The sequence below is a fragment of the Chiloscyllium plagiosum genome, unplaced genomic scaffold (genome assembly GCF_037043375.1).
Source record: "Chiloscyllium plagiosum isolate Xiang-an unplaced genomic scaffold, Cpla_swu_hap1 HiC_scaffold_46, whole genome shotgun sequence".
Lineage (NCBI taxonomy): Eukaryota > Metazoa > Chordata > Chondrichthyes > Orectolobiformes > Hemiscylliidae > Chiloscyllium > Chiloscyllium plagiosum.
Genome location: NW_028270184.1, coordinates 2,586,197 through 2,614,058, shown reverse-complemented (window position 1 = coordinate 2,614,058; position 27,862 = coordinate 2,586,197). Strand labels below are relative to the sequence as shown.

The 27,862-nt window shown below is 54.7% G+C and overlaps 1 protein-coding gene across 1 annotated transcript in view; it reads right to left on the bottom strand.

The window, feature by feature from the left end:
• The window catches only part of LOC122547681 (sodium/potassium/calcium exchanger 3-like), a 161,102-nt gene extending 134,360 nt beyond the window's left edge, over positions 1-26,742 (bottom strand). The window contains exons 1-5 of the mRNA XM_087983563.1: positions 26,688-26,742; positions 13,049-13,125; positions 3,422-3,496; positions 1,915-1,999; positions 657-760 (exon numbers count right to left, since the gene is read on the bottom strand). Of these exons, the coding sequence (XP_087839689.1) occupies positions 657-760; positions 1,915-1,999; positions 3,422-3,493 (261 nt within the window). The 5' untranslated portion in view covers positions 3,494-3,496; positions 13,049-13,125; positions 26,688-26,742. The remainder of the gene's footprint in view (positions 1-656; positions 761-1,914; positions 2,000-3,421; positions 3,497-13,048; positions 13,126-26,687) is intronic.
• Between the last annotated feature and the right edge of the window lie 1,120 nt (positions 26,743-27,862).

Below are 27,862 nucleotides of genomic sequence, written 5' to 3'. Positions count from 1 at the left end.
GTGTGTGTGTGTGTGTGAGCCCGTACCCCAGTGAGAGTCAGTGTGTGTGTGTGTGTGTGTGAGCCCGTACCCCAGTGTGTGTGTGTGTGTGTGTGTGTGAGCCCGTACCCCAGTGAGAGTCAGTGTGTGTGTGTGTGTGTGTGTGTGAGAGCCCGTACCCCAGTGAGAGTCAGTGTGTGTGAGTGTGTGTGTGAGCCCGTACCCCAGTGAGAGTCAGTGTGTGTGTGTGTGTGTGTGTGAGAGCCCGTACCCCAGTGAGAGTCAGTGTGTGTGAGTGTGTGTGTGAGCCCGTACCCCAGTGAGAGTCAGTGTGTGTGTGTGTGTGTGCGTGTGTGAGCCCGTACCCCAGTGAGAGTCAGTGTGTGTGTGTGTGTGTGTGTGTGAGAGCCCGTACCCCAGTGAGAGTCAGTGTGTGTGAGTGTGTGTGTGAGCCCGTACCCCAGTGAGAGTCAGTGTGTGTGAGTGTGTGTGTGTGTGTGTGAGCCCGGACCCCAGTGAGAGTCAGTGTGTGTGTGTGTGTGTGTGAGCCCGTATCCCAGTGAGAGTCAGTGTGTGTGTGTGTGTGTGTGTGAGCCATACCCCGGTGGGGTGAGGGGGGATGTGTGATGTCGGGGGGTTGATGGGACTGGGTAACACTAACTGAAGAGCTCACGTACGTGTGCTGCAAAGAGTCCACAGAGGCCGATGATGCAGAGAATGTTGAAGACAGCTGAGCCCACGATGGTTCCCACTCCCACATCACTCTTTGTGATGAACACCCCTGCAGTGTGGAGAGAAAGCATGAAAAGGGAAACTGGGGGCAGGCTCCCCTTGCTGCATCCCCTCCCTGACTCAACAGCCTCGCACACAGCAGGAAAGTCCCAGGCTGTGTTTGTGGCCTACTGCTCACTTTATTTAACCCCTTCACAGGAATGCGGACGTTGCTGGTAAGAGGGGCATTTATTACCCATCCTGGAACGTCCCTTGGGCTGATTGGCTTACACAGTGCTTTTCAGAGTCAGACGCGTCGCTGAGGGTCAGGAGTCACATGTAGGCCAGACAGGTAAGGACGGCAGATTTCCTTCCCTCAAGGATCCAGATTGTTTTTTTTAACAACAATGGATGATATTTGCCGGGATCACCACACCCCTACCACCCTCACCGAGACTGGTTTCTAACTCCAAATACTTTGTTTGGGATGACCCACCAGTTGCCATGACGATTGGCTGTGTGTACCCAGGACTCCTGCTCCTGGCCTCTGCTTTACAATAGTCACTAGTTAGCCTCATGGAGCTGGATCCCAAACGCGCCCTCAGTCGGCAAGTTCGGCTCCATTCATGACCTAGTGTAGCCAAGCTACCTCACTGAAACTGTGAGCAGGAAAATCCCAGGCTCCATTCACGGCCAGACAAAGCCAAATCACACAGAGACAGGCTCTGAATTGGGCTAGGCCCCAACCTCCTGACCTCAAGTACTGTACTTTTTATTTATTCATTCACAGCATAAGGGCATCGCTGGCCGGGCCAGCATTTATTGCCCACCCCTAATTGCCCAGAGGGCAGTTAAGAGCCAACCACATTGCTGTGGGTCTGGTGTTACGTGGAGAACAGACTGGATAAAGATGGCAGTTTCCTGCCTTAAAGGACATTAGTGAAGCAGATGGCTTTTTTCCGACAATTGGCAATGTTGGAATCATTAGACTCTTAATTCCAGATTTTTATTGAATTTAAATTCCACCATCTACGGTGGCAGGATTCGAACCCGGGTCCCCAGAACATGACCTGGGTCTCTGGGTTAATAGTCCAATGATAATATAACCAGGCCTTCGCCTGCCCGATCCACATTCCAGCCCTAGACCAGAGAGTAGGCCCAGGCTGGATTCTCGGCCTACTTCAGGCCTCGCTGTGCTGCCTGGCCAAGGTAAAGAGGACGTACCAATCAGAGAGGTGAAAAGCTCAGGGGCCGAACTCCCAGCCGCCATGAAGGTAGCGCCGGCCACGTCTTCACTCAGGTGCAGGTGCTGTGAAATAAACAGCTCAAACAGTCAGAACGGTCACAGAGTGCGGGCAGGCCACACTGACCTCACCCTGCGGCTTTCTGGGACTCTTTCCCTGTATCTCCATTCCGAGGCTTAAATACAGAGAAAGTCCAACCCCGGTCCTCACTCACTATTCCCAAACTGTCAGCCTCATCTGGTCAGGGACAGGGACAGCACGGGCTTAAATACAGAGTAAAGCTCCCTCTACACTGTCCCCCCATCAAACACTCCCAGGACAGGGACAGCACGGGGTTAGATACAGAGTAAAGCTCTCTCTACACTCTCCCCCCATCAAACACTCCCAGGACAGGGACAGCACGGAGTTAGATACAGAGTAAAGCTCCCTCTACACTGTCCCCCCATCAAACACTCCCAGGACAGGGACAGCACGGGGTTAGATACAGAGTAAAGCTCCCTCTACACTGTCCCCCCATCAAACACTCCCAGGACAGGGACAGCACGGGGTTAGATACAGAGTAAAGCTCTCTCTACACTGTCACCCCATCAAACACTCCCAGGACAGGGACAGCATTGGGTTAGATACAGAGTAACGCTCCCTCTACACTGTCCCCCCATCAAACACTCCCAGGTCAGGGACAGCACGGGGTTAGATACAGAGAAAGCTCCCTCTACACTGCCCCCCCATCAAACACTCCCAGGGACAAGGACAGCACGGGGTTAGATACAGAGTAAAGCTCCCTCTACACTGCCCCCCCATCAAACACTCCCAGGACAGGGACAGCACGGGGTTAGATACAGAGTAAAGCTCCCTCTACACTGTCCCCCCATCAAACACTCCCAGGACAGGGACAGCACGGGGTGAGATACAGAGTAAAGCTCCCTCTACACTGTCCCCCCATCAAACACTCCCAGGACAGGGACAGCACGGGGTGAGATACAGAGTAAAGCTCTCTCTACACTGTCACCCCATCAAACACTCCCAGGACAGGGACAGCATTGGGTTAGATACAGAGTAATGCTCCCTCTACACTGTCCCCCCCATCAAACACTCCCAGGACAGGGACAGCACGGGGTTAGATACAGAGTAAAGCTCACTCTACACTGTCCCCCCATCAAAGACTCCCAGGACAGGGACAGCACGGGGTTAGATACAGAGTAAAGCTCCCTCTACACTGTCCCCCCATCAAACACTCCCAGGACAGGGACATCATTGGGTTAGATACAGAGTAAAGTTCCCTCTACACTGTCCCCCCATCAAACACTCCCAGGACAGGGACAGCACGGGGTTAGATACAGAGTAAAGCTCCCTCTACACCGTGCTGGTACAGGTATTGTGGGTAAATTGTTGGTTTTGGAAGTGGCTGTTGATCACTCCAGCTGACACTCTAGTTTGCATCACATGACCATTCCGGATTATCCGGATCCTGGGAACGTCACACTCACCTTGCAAATCTTTTCCAGAGATGGAACAAAGCAGCTGTCACACACAATTGCCAGGGCGTAGAACATGTACATTGCCTTGGGAAGGAAGCAAGGGAAAGCTGCTTCAGCCTCCATACTTTCCAACAAATCATTCCACAATCTCTGAAACACTTAACCGCCCCCCCACCCATCCACGGGGACCATTCGCCCATCCGTGCCTGTACTGTCCCTCCTGCCTCTGGGAGCAGCCTCTCCCTCACTGACCCCTTCCCGATTCCGAACGCCTCGATTTGAGTCCCCTCACTCACCACCCCCCAAACCTTCCCTGCTCCATAGAAATGATCCCACAGCATCTCCAGTCTCTCTCCACATCTCCTGAAGACTTCCATTTCCCGCCCAGCAGCGTAAAAGTCAATTTACAAGGATGGTGCCTGGCCTCCAGGGTCTGAGTTACAGGGAGAGGTTGGACGGGCGAGGACCTTTCTCTTCAGAGTGTAGGAGGCTGATGGGGGACCTTATCGAGGTGTGTAAGACCATGAGAGGCAGGGATAGGGTGAATGCACTCAGTGTTTGTCCCAGGGTTGGGGAGTCGAGGACTAGAGGGCATCAGTTTAAGGTTAGAGGGGAAAGAATAAAAGGGAACCTGAGGGGAAACCTTTTTACCCAGAGGGTGGTCCGCAGATGGAATGAGCTGCCAGTGGAAGGGGTTGGGGCGGGTACATTAACAACATTTAAAAGGCATTTGGACACACACATGGACAGGAGAGGGATAGAAGGATATGGGCCAGGTGTAGGGAAATGGGGGTTAATGTGGATGGATGTTGGGGTTAGCAGGGACCAGTGTGGGCCGAAGGGTCTGTCTGCATGCTGTCGGACTTTAAGACTCTAATTGACGATACAGAGGTGTCTGTAAGTATTCTCAGTAACTTTCAAAAAAGCAGTGCACTACCCTGAAAAAGGTGGTTCACACAGTCACCTGACTGGACTCTGCAGTAACCTTCCAGAAGTTTCTCAGAGGTCATTGTTCACCTGACAACCTTTGACCTCTCCTGGTGGCTCTGGACATTGATGTTTGTTTCCAGCTGAAGAAATCCCTCCACATCTCGGTTCGCAAGGGTCGCCCACTTCACCCTCAGGCTGTGCCCTCAGCTCCTGGTCTCTCCTACCGATGGAAACATCTTCCCCGTGTCCCCTTCCCCCCCCTATCCAGATTCCCCCACCCCCCCCCCCATCCTTCTAAACTCCATCGAGTACAGACCCCGAGTCCCCAACCACTCCTCATGTATCTGATCAACTGCAGAATTGGGCTGAGAGGTGGCAAATGGAGTTCGATGCAGCTAAATGTGAGGTGATGCACTTTGGGAAGAATAACAGGATGGCAGAGTACTGGGTCAATGGAAAGGTTCTTGGTAGTGTAGATGTGCAAAGGGATCTTGGAGTCCATGTACATAGATCCCTGAAAGTTGTTCCCCAGGTGGATAGTGCTGTTAAGGAGGCATACGGTGTGTTAGGTTTCATTGGGAGAGGGATTGAGTTCCGGAACTACAATATCATGCTGCAGCTATACAAAACGCTGGTGCGGCCACACTTGGAATATTGTGTACAGTTCTGGTCGCCATATTTCGGGAAGGATGTGGAAGCATTGGAAATGGTGCAGAGGAGATTTACCGGGATGTTGCCTGGTCTGGAGGGAAGGTCAAATGAGGAAAGGCTGAGAGACTTGGGTCTGTTCTCATTGGAAAGAAGAAGGCTAAGAGGGGATTTGATAGAGACGTACAAGATGATCAGAGATTAGATAGGGTAGACAGTGAAAGTCTTTTTCCTAGGATGATGACGTCAGTGTGTACGAGGGGGCATAACTACAAATTGAGGGGTGACAGATTTAAGACAGATGTCAGAGACAGGTTCTTTACTCAGAGAGTGGTAAGGGTGTGGAATGCCCTTCCTGCTAATGTAGTCAACTCAGCCACATGAGGGAGATTTAAACAATCCTTAGATAAGCACATGGATGATTTTAGGATAGTGTAGGGGGACGAGCTGAGAATAGTTCACAGGTCGGCACAACATTGAGGGCCGAAGGGCCTGTTCTGCGCTGTATTGTTCTATGTTCTATATCCCCCCGCGATCATCCCTGTAAACCCCCTCAGCACGCATGCCCCCCTCCCCCTCCAACGGCAACACATTCTTCCTCAGAAACGGGGCCCAAAACTGCTCGCAATATTCCAAACGCAGCCAGACCCAGAGCCTTGTACAGCCTCAGCAGTACGTCTCTGCTCTTGTATTCTAGCCCTCTTGAAATGAACGCTAACGCTGCATTTGCCTTCCTAACTGCCAACTGAACCTGCATGTTAATCTTGAGAGAATCCTGAACCAGGACTCCCAAGTCTCTTTGTGCTTCAGATTTCCCCCTTTCGAAAACGGTCCGTGCCTCTAATCTACCGGTCAAACCCGCACTTCCCCACATCGCGCTCCATCTGCCAATTCTTTCCCTGCCCTCCCAGCCTGTCCTAGCTCCGCCTGCAGCCTCCCTCCCTCCTTTACACTTACCTATCTCTGGTAACAATAAGGCCCTCAGTTCCTCCATCTGGATTGTTTATGTGGAACGTGAACAGCCAGGGTCCCAACACCGACCCCCTTGTGGAACCCCACTAGTCACCGGCTGCCATCCTGACTAACACCCTTTCATCCCCACTCTCTGCTTTCTGCCATCCAGCCAATCCTCTCTCCATGCTGGCACCTTGTCCCGAACACCATGGGCTGCCTCCTGGGTGGCACCTTGTCAAAATATTTTGGTTTCATTTATTAAACTGACCCACATTGGGTGATCCCATCAGACTGGGTCAATCCAGAGACAGGTTGTTCGTGGTAATGACCACAAAAGGTTTTTAATCAACTTTAATCTGGACATGGGGTTTTAGGAGTAAGTTGAGGTAGAGTAACTGACAGTTCACTCATCCTGAATTATCTTCAAGGCACCAATCAGTTCCATTAGTATCCAACATCAGCTTCCTTCCAATTCAATCCATCTACTGCCTCCACAAAAGAACCGAAACCCCCAGTGGATCTGTTAGCAATTATCGAATTTTTACAACCTTTATCATAGAATCCCGAGAGTGAGGACTCTGGCCTTTTGGCCCATCGAGTCCACATCAACCCTCTGAAGAGCAGACCACTCAGACCCACTCCATCCCCATAACCCTGCATTTCCACATGGCCAATCCACCCTAACCTGCACATCCCTGGGCACTATGGGACAATTTCCCATGGCCAATCCATCCTAACCTGCACATCCCTGGGCACTATGGGACACTGTCCCCACGGCCAATCCACCCTAACCTGCACATCCCTGGGCACTATGGGACAATTTCCCACGGCCAATCCACCCTAACCTGCACATCCCTGGACACTATGGGACAATTTCCCACGGCCAATCCACCCTAACCTGCACATTCCTGGGCACTATGGGACACTGTCCCCACGGCCAATCCACCCTAACCTGTACATCCCTGGGCACTATGGGACAATTTCCCACGGCCAATCCACCCTAACCTGCACATCCCTGGGCACTATGGGACAATTTCCCATGGCCAATCCACCCTAACCTGCACATCCTTGGACACTATGGGACAATTTCCCACGGCCAACCCACCCTAACCTGCACATCCTTGGACACTATGGGACAATTTCCCACGGCAAACCCACCCTAACCTGCACATCCCTGGGCACTATGGGATAATTTCCCACAGACAATCCACCCTAACCTGCACATCCCTGGGCACTATGGGACAATTTCCCAGGGCCAATCCACCCTAACCTGCACATCCATGGACACTATAGAACAATTTCCTAGGGCCAATCCACCCTAACCTGCACATCCCTGGACACTATGGGACAATTTCCCACGGCCAATCCACCCTAACCTGCACATCCCTGGGCACTATAGGACAATTTCCCAGGGCCAATCCACCCTAACCTGCACATCCCTGGGCACTATAGGACAATTTCCCAGGGCCAATCCACCCTAACCTGCACATCCCTGGGCACTATGGGACAATTTCCCAGGGCCAATCCACCCTAACCTGCACATCCCTGGGCACAACAGGACTATTTCCCATGGTCAATCCACCCTAACCTGCACATCCCTGGGCACTATAGGTCAATTTCCCAGGGCCAATCCCCCTAACCTGCACATCCCTGGGCACTATAGGACAATTTCCCACGGCCAATCCACCCTAACCTGCACATCCCTGGGCACTATGGGACAATTTCCCAAGGCCAATCCACCCGAACCTGCACATCCCTGGGCACTATAGGACAATTTCCCATGGCCAATCCACCCTAACCTGCACATCCCTGGGCACTATGGGACAATTTCCCATGGCCAATCCACCCTAACCTGCACATCCCTGGGCACTATGGGACAATTTCCCATGGCCAATCCACCCTAACCTGCACATCCCTGGGCACTATAGGACAATTTCCCAGGTCCAATCCACCCTAACCTGCACATCCCTGGGCACTATAGGACAATTACCCATGGCCAATCCACCCTAACCTGTACATCCCTGGGCACTATTGGACAATTTCCCATGGCCAATCCACCCTAACCTGTACATCCCTGGGCACTATGGGACAATTTCCCATGGCCAATCCACCCTAACCTGCACATCCCTGGGCACTATGGGACAATTTCCCATGGCCAATCCACCCTAACCTGTACATCCCTGGGCACTATGGGACAATTTCCCATGGCCAATCCACCCTAACCTGTACATCCCTGGGCACTAAGGGACAATTTCCCACGGCCAATCCACCCTAACCTGCACATCCCTGGGTACTATGGGACAATGTCCCATGGCCAACCCACCCTAACCTGTACATCTTTGGACTGTGGGAGGAAACCGGAGCACCCGGAGGAAACCCACACAGACCGGGGGGAGAATGTGCAAACTCCACCCAGACAGACACAGTGTCCTACAGCATGGAAACAGACCCTTCGGTCCAACCAGCCCGTGCTGACCCTAACCCCAAACTAAACTAGTCCCAGCTGCCTGCTCCTGGCCCATCTCCCTCCAACCCTTTCCTATCCAGGTCCTTATCCAAATGTACCCACACCCCCCACTCCCTCAGGAAGTTCACTCCACACACAGAGCACCCTCTGGGTGAAAATATTGCCCCTCATGTCTTTGTTAAATCTCTCTCCCCTCATTTTAAAAATATGCCCCCCTAGTCTTGAAATCCCCCACCCCAGGGAACAGACAGCTACCATTCACCCGATCCATGCCCCTCATGGTTTTATAAACTTTGATCAGGACACCTCTCAACTTCCTACACTCCAGTCAATCTTCATAGCTCAAGTTTGCCAACGCGAGCAAATCTCTTCTGAACCATCTCCGGTTTAATAATATCCCTTCCAATAATTCACCCGAGGCTAGATTTGAATCCAGGTCCCTGGCGCTGTGAGGCAGCGGGGCTAACCACTGAGCCGTCACACTGCCCCGACTTGAATGGGCCTACACTGGAATCATTTTCTCCATATATAACCTCGGAAATCCTTTCAAGAGCTGATTAGCTCAGCCCTTAATCCCTTTGAGGAGAGAGAGAGAGGACCCAAGGCTGATCTTTCACACGCAGCGCTGCTGATATTGTTAGGAATTTCTTGTTTTTTGCTGTCGGAATGATGTACTGCTGTGAGCATTTTCCATTTGGAGACCAGACCTGTGTGCATTACCTCCAAAGCAGTTTGAACATTTCTGCCGTCTATCCCCCTCGAAAGGAGCCACGTTGTTTTCGTTTCCTCTGGCCTCATCAGTCACAGAGACATACACCAGCAGAATCAGACCCTTCGGTCCAACCCGTCCATGCTGACCCCAGATATCCCAACCCAATCTAGTCCCACCTGTCAGCACCCGGCCCATATCCCTCCAAACCCTTCCTATTCATATACCCATCCAAATGCCTCTTAAATGTTGCAATTGTACCAGCCTCCACCATATCCTCTGGCAGCCCATTCCATACACGTACCACCCTCTGTGTGAAAAAGTTGCCCCTTAGGTCGCTTTTATATCTTTCCCCTCTCACCCTAAACCTATGCCCCTCTAGTTCTGGACTCCCCGACCCCAGGGAAAAGACCTTGCCTATTTACCCTATCCATGCCCCTCATAATTTTGTAAACCTCTATAAGGTCACCCCTCAGCCTCCGACGCTCCAGGGAAAACAGCCCCACACTACTCAGCTGGAGGGTTTGAACTACAGGGAGAGGCTGAACAGGCTGGGGCTGTTTTCCCTGGAGCGTCGGAGGCTGAGGGGTGACCTTATAGAGATTCATAAAATTATGAGGGACATGGATAGGGTAAATAGGCAAAGTCTTTTCCCTGGGGTGGGAGTATCCAGAACACTCCAGGGTATGGGCTCTCTCACACACACACACACAGACAGACTCTCACTGGGGTACGGGCTCACACACACACACACTCACACACACAGACTCTCACTGGGGTACAGGCTCACACACACACTGACTCTCACTGGGGTACAGGCTCACACACACACTGACTCTCACTGGGGTACGGGCTCACACACACACACACTCACACACACAGACTCTCACTGGGGTACGGGCTGTCACACACACACACACAGACTCTCACTGGGGTACAGGCTCACACACACACTGACTCTCACTGGGGTACAGGCTCACACACACACTGACTCTCACTGGGGTACAGGCTCACACACACACACACACACACAGACCCTCACTGGGGTACGGGCTGTCACACACACACACACTGACTCTCACTGGGGTACGGGCTCTCACACACACACACACAGACTCTCACTGGGGTACGGGCTCTCACACACACACACACACACACACAGACTCTCACTGGGGTACGGGCTCTCACACACACACACACACACACACACACACACAGACTCTCACTGGGGTACGGGCTCTCACACACACACACACACACACAGACTCTCACTGGGGTACGGGCTGTCACACACACACACACACACACACTGACTCTCACTGGGGTACGGGCTCACACACACACACACACACACACTGACTCTCACTGGGGTACGGGCTCACACACACACACACACACAGACCCTCACTGGGGTACAGGCTCACACACACACACACACAGACTCTCACTGGGGTACGGGCTCACACACACACACACACACAGACCCTCACTGGGGTACAGGCTCACACACACACACAGACAGACTCTCACTGGGGTACAGGCTCACACACACAGACTCTCACTGGGGTACGGGCTCACACACACACACACACACACACACAGACCCTCACTGGGGTACGGGCTCACACACACACACACACACACACACACACACGCACTGGGGTACGGGCTCACACACACACACACACACACACACAGACCCTCACTGGGGTACGGGCTCACACACACACACACACAGACTCTCACTGGGGTACGGGCTCACACACACACACACACACACACACAGACCCTCACTGGGGTACGGGCTCACACACACACACACACACAGACCCTCACTGGGGTACGGGCTCACACACACACACACACACACACAGACAGACTCTCACTGGGGTACGGGCTCACACACACACACACACACACAGACCCTCACTGGGGTACGGGCTCACACACACACACACACACACAGACCCTCACTGGGGTACAGGCTCACACACACACACACAGACAGACTCTCACTGGGGTACAGGCTCACACACACACACACACACACACACAGACAGACTCTCACTGGGGTACAGGCTCACACACACACACACACACACACACAGACTCTCACTGGGGTACGGGCTCACACACACACACACACACAGACTCTCACTGGGGTACAGGCTCACACACACACACACACAGACTCTCACTGGGGTACGGGCTCACACACACACACACACACACACACACAGACTCTCACTGGGGTACAGGCTCACACACACACACACACACACTGACTCTCACTGGGGTACGGGCTCACACACACACACACACAGACTCTCACTGGGGTACAGGCTCACACACACACACACACAGACTCTCACTGGGGTACGGGCTCACACACACACACACACACACACACACAGACTCTCACTGGGGTACAGGCTCACACACACACACACACACACTGACTCTCACTGGGGTACGGGCTCACACACACACACACACAGACTCTCACTGGGGTACGGGCTCACACACACACACACACACAGACTCTCACTGGGGTACGGGCTCACACACACACACACACACAGACTCTCACTGGGGTACGGGCTCACACACACACACACACACAGACTCTCACTGGGGTACGGGCTCACACACACACACACACACAGACTCTCACTGGGGTACGGGCTCACACACACACACACACACTGACTCTCACTGGGGTACGGGCTCACACACACACACACTGACTCTCACTGGGGTACGGGCTCACACACACACACACACACACACACTGACTCTCACTGGGGTACGGGCTCACACACACACACACACACACACACTGACTCTCACTGGGGTACGGGCTCACACACACACACACACACACACACAGACCCTCACTGGGGTACGGGCTCACACACACACACACAGACTCTCACTGGGGTACGGGCTCACACACACACACACACACACACACACACACAGACTCTCACTGGGGTACGGGCTCACACACACACACACACACACAGACTCTCACTGGGGTACGGGCTCACACACACACACAGACTCTCACTGGGGTACGGGCTCACACACACACACACACACACACACACACACAGACTCTCACTGGGGTACGTGCTCACACACACACACACACACAGACTCTCACTGGGGTACGGGCTCTCACACACACACACACACACAGACTCTCACTGGGGTACGGGCTCTCACACACACACACACACACACACTGACTCTCACTGGGGTACGGGCTCTCACACACACACACACACACTGACTCTCACTGGGGTACGGGCTCACACACACACACAGACTCTCACTGGGGTACGGGCTCTCACACACACACACACACACACACTGACTCTCACTGGGGTACGGGCTCTCACACACACACACACACACTGACTCTCACTGGGGTACGGGCTCTCACACACACACACACACTGACTGTCACTGAGGTACGGGCTCACACACACACACACACACACACACACTGACTCTCACTGGGGTACGGGCTCTCACACACACACACACACAGACTCTCACTGGGGTACGGGCTCACACACACACACACACACACACAGACTCTCATTTGGGTACAGGCTCAGAAACACACACACACTCTCTCACACACACACATTCTCACACACTCATACACTCACACACTGACTCTCACTGGGGTACGGGCTCACACACACACACACAGACCCTCACTGGGGTACGGGCTCACACACACACACACACACACACACCCTCACTGGGGTACGGGCTCACACACACACACACTGACTCTCACTGGGGTACGGGCTCTCTCTCTCTCACACTCACACACACTCACACTGACTCTCACTGGGGTACGGGCTCTCTCTCTCTCACACTCACACACACACTGACACACTTGTCTCCTTACACAAAACACATGCAGCAACAAAGCTCCATTCTGTCTCGCGTCCTGGGTGAAAACATCGCTCGGAAACTCGTGGATTCCTGAAAAAAATGGAACAGGGAAGCAGGAAATCAGCCAGGCGTTGAATTCAAACATTGTACCGAAAATCTGAAAAGCACAGCTTGGTTCAGTCATTGCAAGAGTCGAGGAGTGTGTGGTGCTGGGAAGGCACAGCAGGTCAGGCAGCATCCGAGGGGCGGGAGAGTCGAGGTTTCGGGCAGAGGCCCTTCGGGAATTCATGATGAAGGGCTTTTGCCCGAAACCTCGACTCTCCTGACCCTCGGATGCTGCCTGACCTGCTGTGCTTTCCCAGCACCACACACTCCTCGACTCTGATCTCCAGCATCTGCCGTCCTCACTTTCTCCCAGTCATTGCAAAAGCCCACCTGAGTCACTTCAGGGAGGGGAGATCTGCCCCATCTTTACCCAGCCTGGCCTACACGGGACATCAGACCAAAGTGGTTGTCTCTGAGAAGACCCTGGTGAGACACTCAGTGTGAGGGACAAATAGCGTTGGTGTCGACAGTGATACCCATGAACGATTGTAATGACGACAATTAGAGAGAGCCTTGACCTCTCTACATTAAATCTTGGATTGACTTAAACAGTCATCGGACAAAGGAGAGGAGGGTGTACTGTGGTAACGGGTAGGCTGGCACTGACAGGGTTAATCGAGATTAAACAGAAAGTGAAATGTTTAGCCAGGAACTGATTTAAAAGGGGAAAGATGCCAGCCTGACCCCGGTGAACTCGGTCACCCTCACATTCCATTCCAAAAATAAAACACCGTGCTGAGTTTGTTTCCAATTCCCACAAACTCCAGCTTTCATACAACAGCAGGACATTCCCCGGCCTCAGTCCCAAAGCCAGGACTCCCACCCCACACCCACACCCCTAACCCCCACACACACCCCTCACACCCACACACCCACACCCCAACACCCACACACACCCCTCACACCCCTCACACCCACACCCCCCGCACACCCACACACCCCCACACCACCCCACACCCACACACACCCCTCACACCCCTCACACCCACACACCCACACACACACACCCACACACACCCCTCACACCCCCACACACCCCCACACACCCCCACACCCCTCACACCCACACACCCACACACCCACACACCCCTCACACCCCCACACACCCACACACCCCCACACACCCACACACCCCTCACACACCCACACACCCACACACACCCCCACACACACCCACACACACCCACACCCACACACCCACACACACCCCCACACCCACACACACCCCCACACACCCACACACCCCTCACACACCCACACACCCACACACACCCCCACACACACCCACACACCCCTCACACCCACACACACCCACACACACCCACACACCCCTACACACCCCCACACACCCCCACACACACCCACACCCCCACACCCACACACACACCCACACCCACACACACCCCAACACCCACACACCCCAACACCCCCACACACCCCCCACACCCCCACCCACCCACACCCCTCACACCCCCACACCCACACACACCCACACCCCAACACCCACACACCCCTCACACCCCCACACCCACACACCCCTCACACCCCCACACACCCACACACCCCTCACACCCCCACACACCCACACACACCCACACACCCACACACACCCCCACACACACCCACACCCCAACACCCCCACACATCCCCCACACCCACACACCCACACACCCACACACACCCACACACCCCTCACACCCCCACACACCCACACACACCCACACACACCCCCACACACACCCACACCCCAACACCCCCACACATCCCCCACACCCACACACCCCCACCCACCCACACACCCACACACCCCAACACCCCCACACACCCCCCACACCCACACACCCCCACCCACCCACACCCCTCACACCCCCACACCCACACACACCCACACCCCAACACCCCCACACATCCCCCACACCCACACACCCCCACCCACCCACACCCCTCACACCCCAACACCCCCCCACACCCCTCACACCCCAACACCCCCACACACCCCCCACACCCCCACACCCACACACACCCCAACACCCCCACACACCCCCCACACCCACACACCCACACACACCCTCCCACACACCCACACACCCCAACACCCCCACACACCCCCCACACCCACACATCCCCACACCCACACCCCAACACCCACACACCCACACACACCCACACCCCTAACCCCCCCACACCCACACACCCCCTCCACACCCACACCCCAACACCCACACACCACACACACACCCCTAACCCCAACACCCCCCCACACCCACACACCCCCCCACACACACACCCCTAACCCCCACACCCCCCCCCACACCCACACACCCCCACACACCCACACCCCCACACACCCACACCCCCCCACACCCACACACCCCCCCACACACACACCCCTAACCCCCACACCCCCCCCACACCCACACACCCCCACACACCCACACCCCCACACACCCACACACTCCCCCACACCCACACCCCCCCACACCCCCACACACACCCCCACACCCACACCCCCCCATACCCACACCCCAACACCCCCATACCCACACACACCTCCACACCCACACACCACACACACACCCCTAACCCCCACACCCCCTCACACCCCCACACACCCCCACACCCACACCCCAACACCCACACACCCACCACCCCCCACACCCACACACACCCCCCCCACACCCACACCCCAACACCCACACACCACACACTCACCCCTAACCCCCACACCCACACACCCCCCAAACCCACCCCCCCCACACCCACACACCCCCACACCCACTCCCCAACACCCACACACCACACACTCACCCCTAACCCCCACACCCCCCACACCCACACCCCCCACACCCACACACACACCCCCCACACCCACACACCCACCACCCCCCACACCCACACACACACACCCCCCACACCCACACCCCAACACCCACACACCACACACACACCCCTAACCCCAACACCCCCCCACACCCACACACCCCCCCACACACACACCCCTAACCCCCACACACCCCCCACACCCACACCCCAACACCCACACACCACACACACACCACTAACCCCCACACCCCCCCCCACACCCACACACCCCCCCACACCCACACACCCCCACACACCCACACCCCCCCCACACCCACACCCCCCCATACCCACACCCCAACACCCCCATACCCACACACACCCCCACACCCACACACCACACACACACCACTAACCCCCACACCCCCCACACCCACACACCCCCACACACCCACACCCACACACACACACACACACCCACACCCACACCCCCACACCCACACACACACACACCCACACCCACACCCCCACACCGCTCACCCACACCTCACACACACCCTTCACCCCCACACACACAGACACTCCCTGATTTTCAATAAGGTCCTGCATATTACGCTCCTGTAGAAGAAAAGACGTACAGCATAGAAACAGATCCTTCAGCCCAACCTGTCCATGCTGACCCAGATATCCCAACCCAATCTAGTCCCACCTGCCAGCACTTGGCCCACATTCCTCCAAACCCTTCCTATTCATATCCCCATCCAAATGCCTCTTAAATGTTGCAATTGTACCAGCCTCCACCACATCCTCTGGCAGCTCATTCCATACACGTACCACCCTCTGGGTGAAAAAGTTGCCCCTGAGGTCTCTTTTATATCTTTCCCCTCTCACCCTAAACCTATGTCCCTCTAGTTCTGGACTCCCCGACCCCAGGGAAAAGACTTTGCCTATTTACCCTATCCATGCCCCTCATAATTTTATAAACCTCTATAAGGTCACCCCTCAGCCTCTGACACTCCGGGGAAAACAGCCCCAGCCTGTTCAGCCTCTCCCTGTAGCTCAGATCCTCCAACCCTGGCAACATCCTTGTAAATCTTTTCTGGACCCTTTCAAGTTTCACAACATCTTTTCGATAGGAAAGAGACCAGAATTGCACACAATATTCCAACAGTGGCCTAACCAATGTCCTGTACAGCCGCAACATGACCTCTCAATTCCTGTACTCAATACTCTGACCAATAAAGGAAAGCATACCAAACGCCTTCTTCACTATCCTATCTACCTGTGACTCCACTTTCAAGGAGCTATGAACCTACACTCCAAGGTCTCTTTGTCCAGCAACACTCCCCAGGACCTTACCATTAAGTGTATAAGTCCTGCTAAGATTTGTTTTCCCAAAATGCAGCACCTCACATTTATCTGAATTAAACTCCATCTGCCACTTCTCAGCCCATTGGCCCATCTGGTCCAGATCCTGTTGTATTCTGAGGTAACCCTCTTCGCTGTCCACTACACCTCCAAGTGTCATCTGCAAACTTACTAACTGTACCTCTTATGCTCACATCCAAATCATTTATGTAAATGACAAAAAGTAGAGGTCCCAGCACCGATCCTTGTGGCACTCCACTGGTCACAGGCCCCAGTCTGAAAAACAACCCTCCACCACCACCCTCTGTCTTCTACCTTTGAGCCAGTTCTGTATCCAAATGGCTAGTTCTCCCTGTATTCCATGAGATCTAACCTTGCTAACCAGTCTCCCGTGGGGAACCTTGTCGAACGCCTTACTGAAGCCCATATAGATCACATCTACTGCTCTGCCCTTATATTACGATGTATGGGATCCACGGTGACTTGGCTGTGTGGGGGATTCAGAATTGGCTTGTCCATGGGAGGCAGACACCAGTGGTGGAAGGGGATTCTTAGGGTGGGGGTCCCTGAACTGGTGCTGTTCCGCAGGGATCCGTACTGGGAGCTCTGCTGTTTGTGACTTGGATGGAAATGTAGATGGGAGGGTTAGTATGTTTGCAGATAATACACCGGTTGGTGGAGTTATGGACAGTGAAGGCGTTGCCCAAAGGATACAGTGGGATCTGGATCAGTTTCAGATATGGGCGGGGAAATGGCAGGTGGGGTTTAATCCGGGTTAGAGTGAGGTGCTGCACTTTGAGAGATCAAAGGTTAACGTAAAGTATAGAGTTAATGTCAGGAGCCTGGACGGTATCGATGTACAGAGGGATCTGGGGGTTTAAATCCACCGTTCCCTGTAAGTGCCCACTCAAGGAGAGAGGGCGATAAAGGAGGGGTATGGTGTGCTTGCTTTTATTGGTCGGGGAACTGAGCACAGGAATCAGGATGTCACGCTGCAGCTGTATCAGACTGTGGTTAAGGAGGGGGAAATAGGCAGAGAGACAGGGAGAGAGGAATGGAGAGAGAGGGGGAGAGAAGGAGGGGGAAAAAGGTGGGAGTGGAAGAGTAGGGGAGAAGGGAGAGGGGAGAAGGAAGTAGAGAAAGGGGGTGGCAGACAGAGGGGGAGAGAGAGAGAGGAGGAGGGAGAGTGAGTGGGAGAGAGAGAGGAGGGACAGGAGGGAGAGGGGAGGGGGAGAGAGGGAGGAGAGGGAGAGGGGAGGGGGAGAGAGAAGGGGGGACAGGAGGGAGAGGGGAGGGGGAGAGAGAGGAGGAGAGGGAGAGGGAGGGGGAGAGAGAGGGGGGACAGGAGGGAGAGGGGAGGGGGAGAGAGAAGGGGGGACAGGAGGGAGAGGGGATGGTGAGAGAGGGAGGAGAGGGAGAGGGGAGGGGGAGAGAGGGAGGAGAGGGAGGGGGGGGGGGGAGAGAGAAGGGGGGACAGGAGGAGAGAGGAGGGGGAGAGAGAGAGGAGAGGGAGAGGGGAGGGGGTGAGAGAAGGGGGGACAGGAGGGAGAGGGGAGTGGGAGAGAGGGAGGAGAGGGAGAGGGGAGGGGGAGAGTGGGAGGAGAGGGAGAGGGGAGGGGGAGAGAGAAGTGGGGACAGGGGGGAGAGGAGGAGGGGGAGAGAGGGAGGAGGAGGGAGAGGGGGAGGGGGAGAGAGAAGGGGGGACAGGAGGGAGAGGGGAGGGGGAGAGAGGGGGAGGAGGGAGAGGGGAGGGGGAGAGAGGGAGGAGAGGGAGAGGGGAGGGGGAGAGAGAAGGGGGGACAGGAGGGAGAGGAGGAGGGGGAGAGAGAGAGGAGAGGGAGAGGGGAGGGGGGAGAGAGAGAAGAGGGTCAGGAGGGAGGGGGAAGGGGGAGGGAGGGAGAGGGAGTTGGGGGAAGTTGGAGAGGGCGGGGGGGGAGAGAGGGGAGCAAGAGAGAGGAAGAGAGAAAGGGAGGGGATCGACGGGGGGAGCGAGAAAGGGAGAGATAAAGAAAATGAAAGAGAGAGAGACAGAATGAGAGAGAGAGAGAGATAGAGGGAAAGAGAGAGAGACAGAATGAGAGAGAGAGAGATAGAGGGAAAGAGAGAGAGACAGAATGAGAGAGAGAGAGATAGAGGGAAAGAGAGAGATAGAATGAGAGAGAGAGAGAGATAGAGGGAAAGAGAGAGAGACAGAATGAGACAGAGAGATCAGGTGAGGGAGAGAGCGAGAGAGAGAGAGCGAGAGAGAGCGAGAGAGAGAGACCCACTGCTGTTTACGTACCACCTGGTGGATAATTCTATAAATGTGAATTTTATTCAGAGCTTGTGATAAAGTTTACTTTGGCAGGAGCGATGGAAATGAATTAATCAGGGCATCAAACAGACAGACCAGCTGCTCCCCACACTGTCAATGCTGCCAGCATTGATCTAGAACATTCCGCTCTGCCCACTCTGTGCCCAGAGTTCAGGGATGTGGCAGGTGGATGCTCACGGACACTCACGAGACCTGGCACCAAAGTTCCAGCACCTTCCAGCCACACTACCACCCCTCACCCACGTCACTGCCCCCGATACCACCCCCTCATTACCCATCCTCATCCCCTTATAGAACCGTCTAACACACACTCCCCAGCCACCCCTCAATCAGGGGATTATGCACCATTTAATTACCCTCACTGACTCTACCCCCATCAACATGGGCGGCACGGTGGCACAGTGGATAGCACTGCTGCTTCACAGCACCTGAGACCCGGGTTCAATTCCCACCTCAGGCGACCCACTGTGTGGAGTTTGCACGTTCTCCCCGTGTCTGCGTGGGTTTCCTCCGGGTGCTCCGGTTTCCTCCCACAGTCCAAAGATGTGCAGGTCAGGTGAATTGGCCATGCTAAATTGTCCATAGTATTAGGTAAGGGGTAAATGTAGGGGTATGGGTGGGTTGCGCTTCGGCGGGTTGGTGTGGACTTGTTGGGCCGAAGGGCCTGTTTCCACACTGTAATGTAATCTAATCTAATCTAAACATCCTGGGGGTTACCATTGACCAGAAACTCTACTGGACTCACCACATAAACCCAGCGGCTACAAGAGCAGGTCAGAGGCTGGGAATCCTGCAGCGAGTAACTCCCCTCCTGACTCCCCCCAAAGCCTGTCCCACCATCTACAAGGCACAAGGCAGGAGGGTGAGGGGATACTCCCCACTTGCCCCTGGATGGGGGCAGCTCCAACAACACTCAAGAAGCTCGACACCATCCAGGGACAAAGCAGCCCCGCTGGATTGGCCCCACACCCACAAACACCCCCTCCCTCCCCTCTCTCCCCCCACCGACGCTCAGTAGCAGCAGTGTGTACCAGCTACAAGATACACTGCAGAAACTCCCAAAGACCCTCAGGCAGCACCTTCCAAACCCACGGCCACTACCATCCAGAAGGACAAGGGGCAGCAGGTACATGGGAACACCACCCCCTGCAAGTTCCCCTCCGAGCCCCTCACCATCCCGACTTGGAAATATGCAAGCCAAGTGGGACTAAGTTTAGCTTGGGATCTCTGGCTAGCGTGGAAGAGTTGGGCCTAATGGTCGGTTTCGGTGTTGTATGACTCTATAATCTCTCTTTTTGTCTTTCTCTATCAGGAGGATGTTGTGAAACTTGAAAGGGTTCAGAAAAGATTTACAAGGATGTTGCCAGGGTTGGAGGATCTGAGCTATAGGGGAGAGGCTGAACAGGCTGGGGCTGTTTTCCCTGGAACGTTGGAGGCTGAGGGGTGACCTTATAGAGAGTTACAAAATTATGAGGGACATGGATAGGATAAATAGGCAAAGCCTTTTCCCTGGGGTGGGGGAGTCCAGAACTAGAGGGCACAGGTTAATGGTGAGAGGGGAAAGATATAAAAGAGACCTAAGGGGCAACTTTTTCACACAGAGGGTGGTACGTGTATGGAATGAGCTGCCAGAGGATGTGGTGGAGGCTGGTACAATTTGCAACATTTAAGAGGCATTTGGATGGGTATATGAATAGGAAGGGTTTGGAGGGATATGGGCCGGGCGCTGGCAGGTGGGACTTGATTGGGTTGGGATATCTGGTCGGCACGGACGGGTTGGACCGAAGGGTCTGTTTCCATGCTGTACATCTCTATGACTATGGTTGACAATCCTGGGAAGAGTGTCAAGTTCCTAGGAACGACGGGAATTTTGTCGGTGAGGTATAGCGCGACTGGCAGCCCCTGTGGCTCTGGATCCCAGGGGTGTTGAGGGGAACGGAAAGGAAGGACAATGGGTGTGAGTCGGGAACACGGGGGGCAGCAGGGTTTGGGAAGTTTCTGGAAGGTAGAATTTGGGGGAGCAGTCGGAATGTTCAGGCCTGGAGGCGACAAGGCTGTGAGTGAGGGCTCCTGCAGCCGTTGAGCTGTCGTGAGGTCTTGGTAAAATCTCCATCAATCAAAAACAAAACTTTTAAACGTCTTTTTTTAAAAAACTTCTGAATCCCTTCAAGGCTTTCCCTCACTCAGCGTCTGGCTGGGAGTTCAGCCTCACAGAGTTAATGCTAATCGAAAGGAGGATTTAGCATTTTTTTTAAAATCCATGTTAATTCTGTCATTTTGCTTGCGGATGAGTTACTTGGAAGGCTTTTGCAGTCATCTGTTGGCACGTTGGCAGTGCCAGGATTCACAGCTTGGTAGGCTTTGTTTAGATATAAAAATGATGAAGCCTAATTGGTAGGCCCGAGCTGAGCCATTGTCATGGCAACTTGTAACTGTCAGGGGGATGGCGGAGGGATGTGCATCATGGGATTATTCAAAGAAAGTGGAGGGCCCCTGCATTTGTAGAGTGCCTTTCACTGCCTCGGTACACCCACGAAGCACTCAGGGCCAATGGGTGCCATGCTGTGGTGAGCATGTTTCTGCACAGGCAGATCCCACAGGTGGAATTGACAAGAGAGGATCCATTTCCCCTCGGGGTGATTGTGGGATGGTTCCCGGGTCTGAGACACTGGGGTACGCCCCCTGTCTGGGGTAGGAGAGGACAGGGACGTTCAAGAGGTCTCTGATGCAAGAACTACATCAGGAGTTAGTGGTGGCAGAGAGAGAGAGAGAGAGAGAGAGAGAGAAGGGGGAAGAGAGAGACAGAGAGCGGGAGACAGAGAAGCTTTGAGAGAGAATTCTCTAGCCCAGAGCCACCCCCAACCAACGCTCCCACCGGTCACTTCCATTGCCCACCCCCTCCCAGCCCTGCCCCGGCATACAGAGATAGGGAGGGGGTGTTGGGCTGGAGGGGGTTACAGAGATAGGGAGGGGGTGTAGGGGCTGGAGGGGGGTTACAGAGATAGGGGGGGTGTAGAGGCTGGAGGGGGTTACAGAAATAGGGAGGGGGTGTAGGGGCTGGAGGGGGGTTACAGAGATAGGGAGGGGGTGTAGGAGCTGGAGGGGGGTTACAGAAATAGGGAGGGGTTGTAGGGGCTGGAGGGGGTTACAGAGATAGGGAGGAGTTGTAGGTGCTGGAGGGGGGTTACAGAGATAGGGAGGGGGTGTAGGAGTTGGAGGGGGTTACAGAGATAGGGAGGGTTGTACGTGCTGGAGGGGGGTTACAGAGATAGGGGAGGGGGTGTAGGAGTTGGAGGGGTTACAGAGATAGGGAGGGGTTGTACGTGCTGGAGGGGGGTTACAGAGATAGGGAGGGGGTATAGGGGCTGGAGGGGGTTACAGAGATAGGGAGGGGTTGTACGTGCTGGAGGGGGGTTACAGAGATAGGGAGGGGGTATAGGGGCTGGAGGGGGTTACAGAGATAGGGAGGGGGTGTAGGGGCTGGAGGGGGTTACAGTGATAGGGAGGGGGTGTAGGGGCTGGAGGGGGTTACAGAGATAGGGAGGGGTGTAGGGGTTGGAGGGGGCTACAGAGATAGGGAGGGGTCTTGGGGCTGGAGGGGGTTACAGAGATAGAGAGGGGGTGTAGGGGCTGGAGGGGGTTACAGAGATAGGGAGGGGTTGTAGGTGCTGGAGGGGGGTTACAGAGATAGGGAGGGGGTGTAGGGGCTGGAGGGGGGTTACAGAGATAGGGAGGGGGTGTTGGGGCTGGAGGGGGGTTACAGAGATAGGGAGGGGGTGTAGGGGCTGGAGGGGGTTACAGAGATATGGAGGGGGTGTAGGGGCTGGAGGGGGTTACAGAGATAGGGAGGGGTGTAGGGGCTGGAGGGGGGTTACAGAGATAGGGAGGGGGTGTAGGGGCTGGAGGGGGTTACAGAGATAGGGGAGGGGGTGTAGGGGCTGGAGGGAATTTGTAAGGGTGTTTGTGGACATTCGCCCGTTCCCCGGTGACGATTTGGGGTACACGGTCATGATTTATTGTGAATGGGTGACCCGTGGAATCTGGGAGTTGTGTGGGTTGCTGGGAAATTTGTCGGGCCCGTTGGGATAGTCTTTGCTGTTTGATGTGCCACAGGGTGCAGTTGACCAGGGAACATCTCCGGGACACCCGCACCCACCAACCTCATCGCCCCGTGGCTGAACACTTCAGCTCTCCCTTCCCACCCCGCCAAGGACATGCAGGTCCTGGGCCTCCTCCATCGCCACTCCCTCACCACTTGACTCCTGGAGGTTGAACGCCTCACCTTCCCGCCTCAGGACCCTCCAACTCCATGGGGATCAATGTGGATTTCACCAGTTTCCTCATTTCCCCCCTTCCCCCACCTCATCCCAGATCCAACCTTCCAATTCGGCACCGCCCTCCTGACCTGTCCATCTTCCTTCCCAACTATCTGCTCCACCCTCCTCTCTGACCTATCACCATCACAACCCCCCCCTAGATTTACCTATTGCCTTCCCAGCTACCTTCCCCACAGCCCTCTTCCCACTCCCCTATTTATCTCTCAGCCCCCCCTTCAAACCCCCCCCCCCCCCCCCGCCATTCCTGATGAAGGGCTAATGCCTGAGACATCGATTCCCCTGCTCCTCAGGTGCTGCCTGACCTGCTGTGCTTTTAGTTTAGTTTAGTTTCCCCTACAGTGTAGAACAGGCCCTTCGGCCCAACCAGTCCACACCGACCCTCCGAAGAGTAGCCCACCCAGACCCATTCACCGCTGACTAGTGCACCTAACACTACAGGACAATTTCCCACAGCCAATCCACCCTAACCTGCACATCCCTGGACACTATGGGACAATTTCCCACGGCCAATCCACCCTAACCTGCACATCCCTGGACACTATGGGACAATTTCCCACGGCCAATCCACCCTAACCTGCACATCCCTGGGCACTATGGGACAATTTCCCATGGCCAATCCACCCTAACCTGCACATCCCTGGGCACTATGGGACAATTTCCCACGGCCAATCCACCCTAACCTGCACATCCCTGGACACTATGGGACAATTTCCCATGGCCAATCCACCCTAACCTGCACATCCCTGGGCACTATGGGACAATTTCCCACGGCCAATCCACCCTAACCTGCACATCCCTGGGCACTATGGGACAATTTCCCATGGCCAATCCACCCTAACCTGCACATCCCTGGGCACTATGGGACAATTTCCCACGGCCAATCCACCCTAACCTGCACATCCCTGGGCACTATGGGACAATTTCCCATGGCCAATCCACCCTAACCTGCACATCCCTGGGCACTATGGGACAATTTCCCACGGCCAATCCACCCTAACCTGCACATCCCTGGACACTATGGGACAATTTCCCATGGCCAATCCACCCTAACCTGTACATCCCTGGACACTATGGGACAATTTCCCACGGCCAATCCACCCTAACCTGCACATCCCTGGGCACTATGGGACAATTTCCCACAGCCAATCCACCCTAACCTGCACATCCCTGGGCACTATGGGACAATTTCCCATGGCCAATCCACCCTAACCTGTACATCCCTGGACACTATGGGACAATTTCCCACGGCCAACATCCATCCTAACCTGAACATCCCTGGGCACTATGGGACAATTTCCCATGGCCAACCCACCCTAACCTGCACATCCCTGGGCACTATTGGACAATTTCCCACAGCCAATCCCCCTAACCTGCACATCCCTGGGCACTATGGGACAATTTCCCATGGCCAATCCACCCTAACCTGTACATCCCTGGACACTATGGGACAATTTCCACGGCCAATCCATCCTAACCTGAACATCCCTGGGCACTATGGGACAATTTCCCATGGCCAACCCACCCTAACCTGCACATCCCTGGGCACTATTGGACAATTTCCCACAGCCAATCCCCCCTAACCTGCACATCCCTGGGCACTATGGGACAATTTCCCATGGCCAATCCACCCTAACCTGCACATCCCTGGGCACTATGGGACAATTTCCCACAGCCAATCCACCCTAACCTGCACATCCCTGGACACTATGGGACAATTTCCCATGGCCAATCCACCCTAACCTGCACATCCCTGGGCACTATGGGACAATTTCCCATGGCCAATCCACCCTAACCTGCACATCCCTGGGCACTATGGGACAATTTCCCACGGCCAATCCACCCTAACCTGCACATCCCTGGGCACTATGGGACAATTTCCCATGGCCAATCCACCCTAACCTGCACATCCCTGGGCACTATGGGACAATTTCCCACGGCCAATCCACCCTAACCTGTACATCTCTGGGCACTATGGGACAATTTCCCACGGCCAATCCACCCTAACCTGCACATCCCTGGGCACTATGGGACAATTTCCCACAGCCAATCCACCCTAACCTGTACATCTCTGGGCACTATGGGACAATTTCCCACGGCCAATCCACCCTAACCTGCACATCCCTGGGCACTATGGGACAATTTCCCACAGCCAATCCACCCTAACCTGCACATCCCTGGGCACTATGGGACAATTTCCCATGGCCAACCCACCCTAACCTGCACATCTTTGGACTGTGGGAGGAAACTGGAGCAGCCGGAGGAAACCCACGCAGACACAGGGAGAATGTGAAAACTCTACACAGACTCTACACAGACAGACACCCCGAGGGTGGGATCGAACCTGGGACCCTGGTGTTAATCACTGAGCCGCCCCTCCAGCACCAAGCACTCTGATCTCCAGCGTCTGTTGTCCTCGCGCTCTCCCAGTTGGACAGGATGCCTCATGTTAATGCCGGATGTTAGAGTACATTTTGTGCGGGATGTGCAGATCGTGTTGTGTTGGAAAGTCTCCTGTTGTTTGAGGACAGTGGTTGGGGTGAGGGCTGGCATTCAGAGGTCACCTATACGGGGGGGGGGGGGGGGGGTTACGCTGCAGATCACAGCATTCGATCGAGAGAGGTTATTGAGCAGAGAATGTTATATCTATCTCCTCACGTTCCCAGCCCTTCATCACTCCTCCCACAGCCACACGGGAGGTGCCAGTCCCTCTCAGCTCTCCTACTCACCTGGTGGGGTACAGTTCTGGCCTAATCCGCTGTCATCATCGTTGAGTTGATACAATAATCTTCGGCCAGGCCCAGTCCCAGCCTGTTCCCGAGCTCTGAGCCCTGGATGAGCTGGACAAGACAAACAGAGTGTGTTAGCCACAGTGTGAAGGGGCAAGGGGCTTCCTCATTACAGACCATCTTCTCCCCCAGGCCCCTCGGCTTTCCTGAAACACAGTGATCCAGGATCATTCAGCAGCTGCAGAACCACAACCTCCTTTGGGTGTGAAGGAACGGGGCACGCTCTCCACACTATCCCAGAGCCGTGGAGAGAGGTCCCTTTAACACCTGGTAAGGTGGGCCTTCTTTGGTGAGCTCACCTGATGCAGTGTGCTGCCCCTTTAAGAGAGGTCCTGAGACCCTTTAAGAGACAGAGACAGAGAAAAAGAGAGACAGAGAAACAGTGAGACAGAGAAAGAGAGAGAGACAGGAAGAGAGAGACAGAGAGAGAGAGAGAGACACACAGAAAGAGAGAGACAGAGAGAGAGAGAGAGACAGAGAAAGAGAGAGAGAAACAGTGAGACAGAGTGAGACTGAAAGGGAGACAGAGAGAGAGACAGAGAGAGAGAGACAGAGAGAGAGACAGAAAGAGAGAGACAGAGAAAGATAGAGAGACAGAAAAAGAGACAGTGTAAGAGAGAGAGACAGAAAGAAAAAGACAGAGAGAGACAGACAGAGAGAGAGAGAGAATCAGAGAGAGAGAGAGAGACAGAGAGAGAGAGACAGAGACACGGACAGAGATAGGGGCCATGGGTGTGTTTGCACACAGACTGTAAAAATGTAATTGTGATCCCCCCCCGCCCCTCAGAAAGCTCTCCAATCTGTGGGATTGTTGTTGCTGTACCCAGTACCTTCCCTATCGCACAGCATCGATTGTTTAACTGTCCAAGGCAGGTTTGTATGGGTCACACAATTGTTCAAAACAAATCTTTCAAATCTGCCTTGGGCAGGGTTGTAGAGTAGAGGGACCGAGGGGTGCAGGTACATGATCCTGTGAAGTTTGTGTCACAGGGAGAAGGGGGTTAATGAGACGTTTAGCACTCTTGACTTCATTGCTCAGACCTTTGAGTACAGGGAGTTGGGGAACGTCATGTTGGGGTTGTACAGGACATTGGTGTAGCCTCGTCTGGAATACC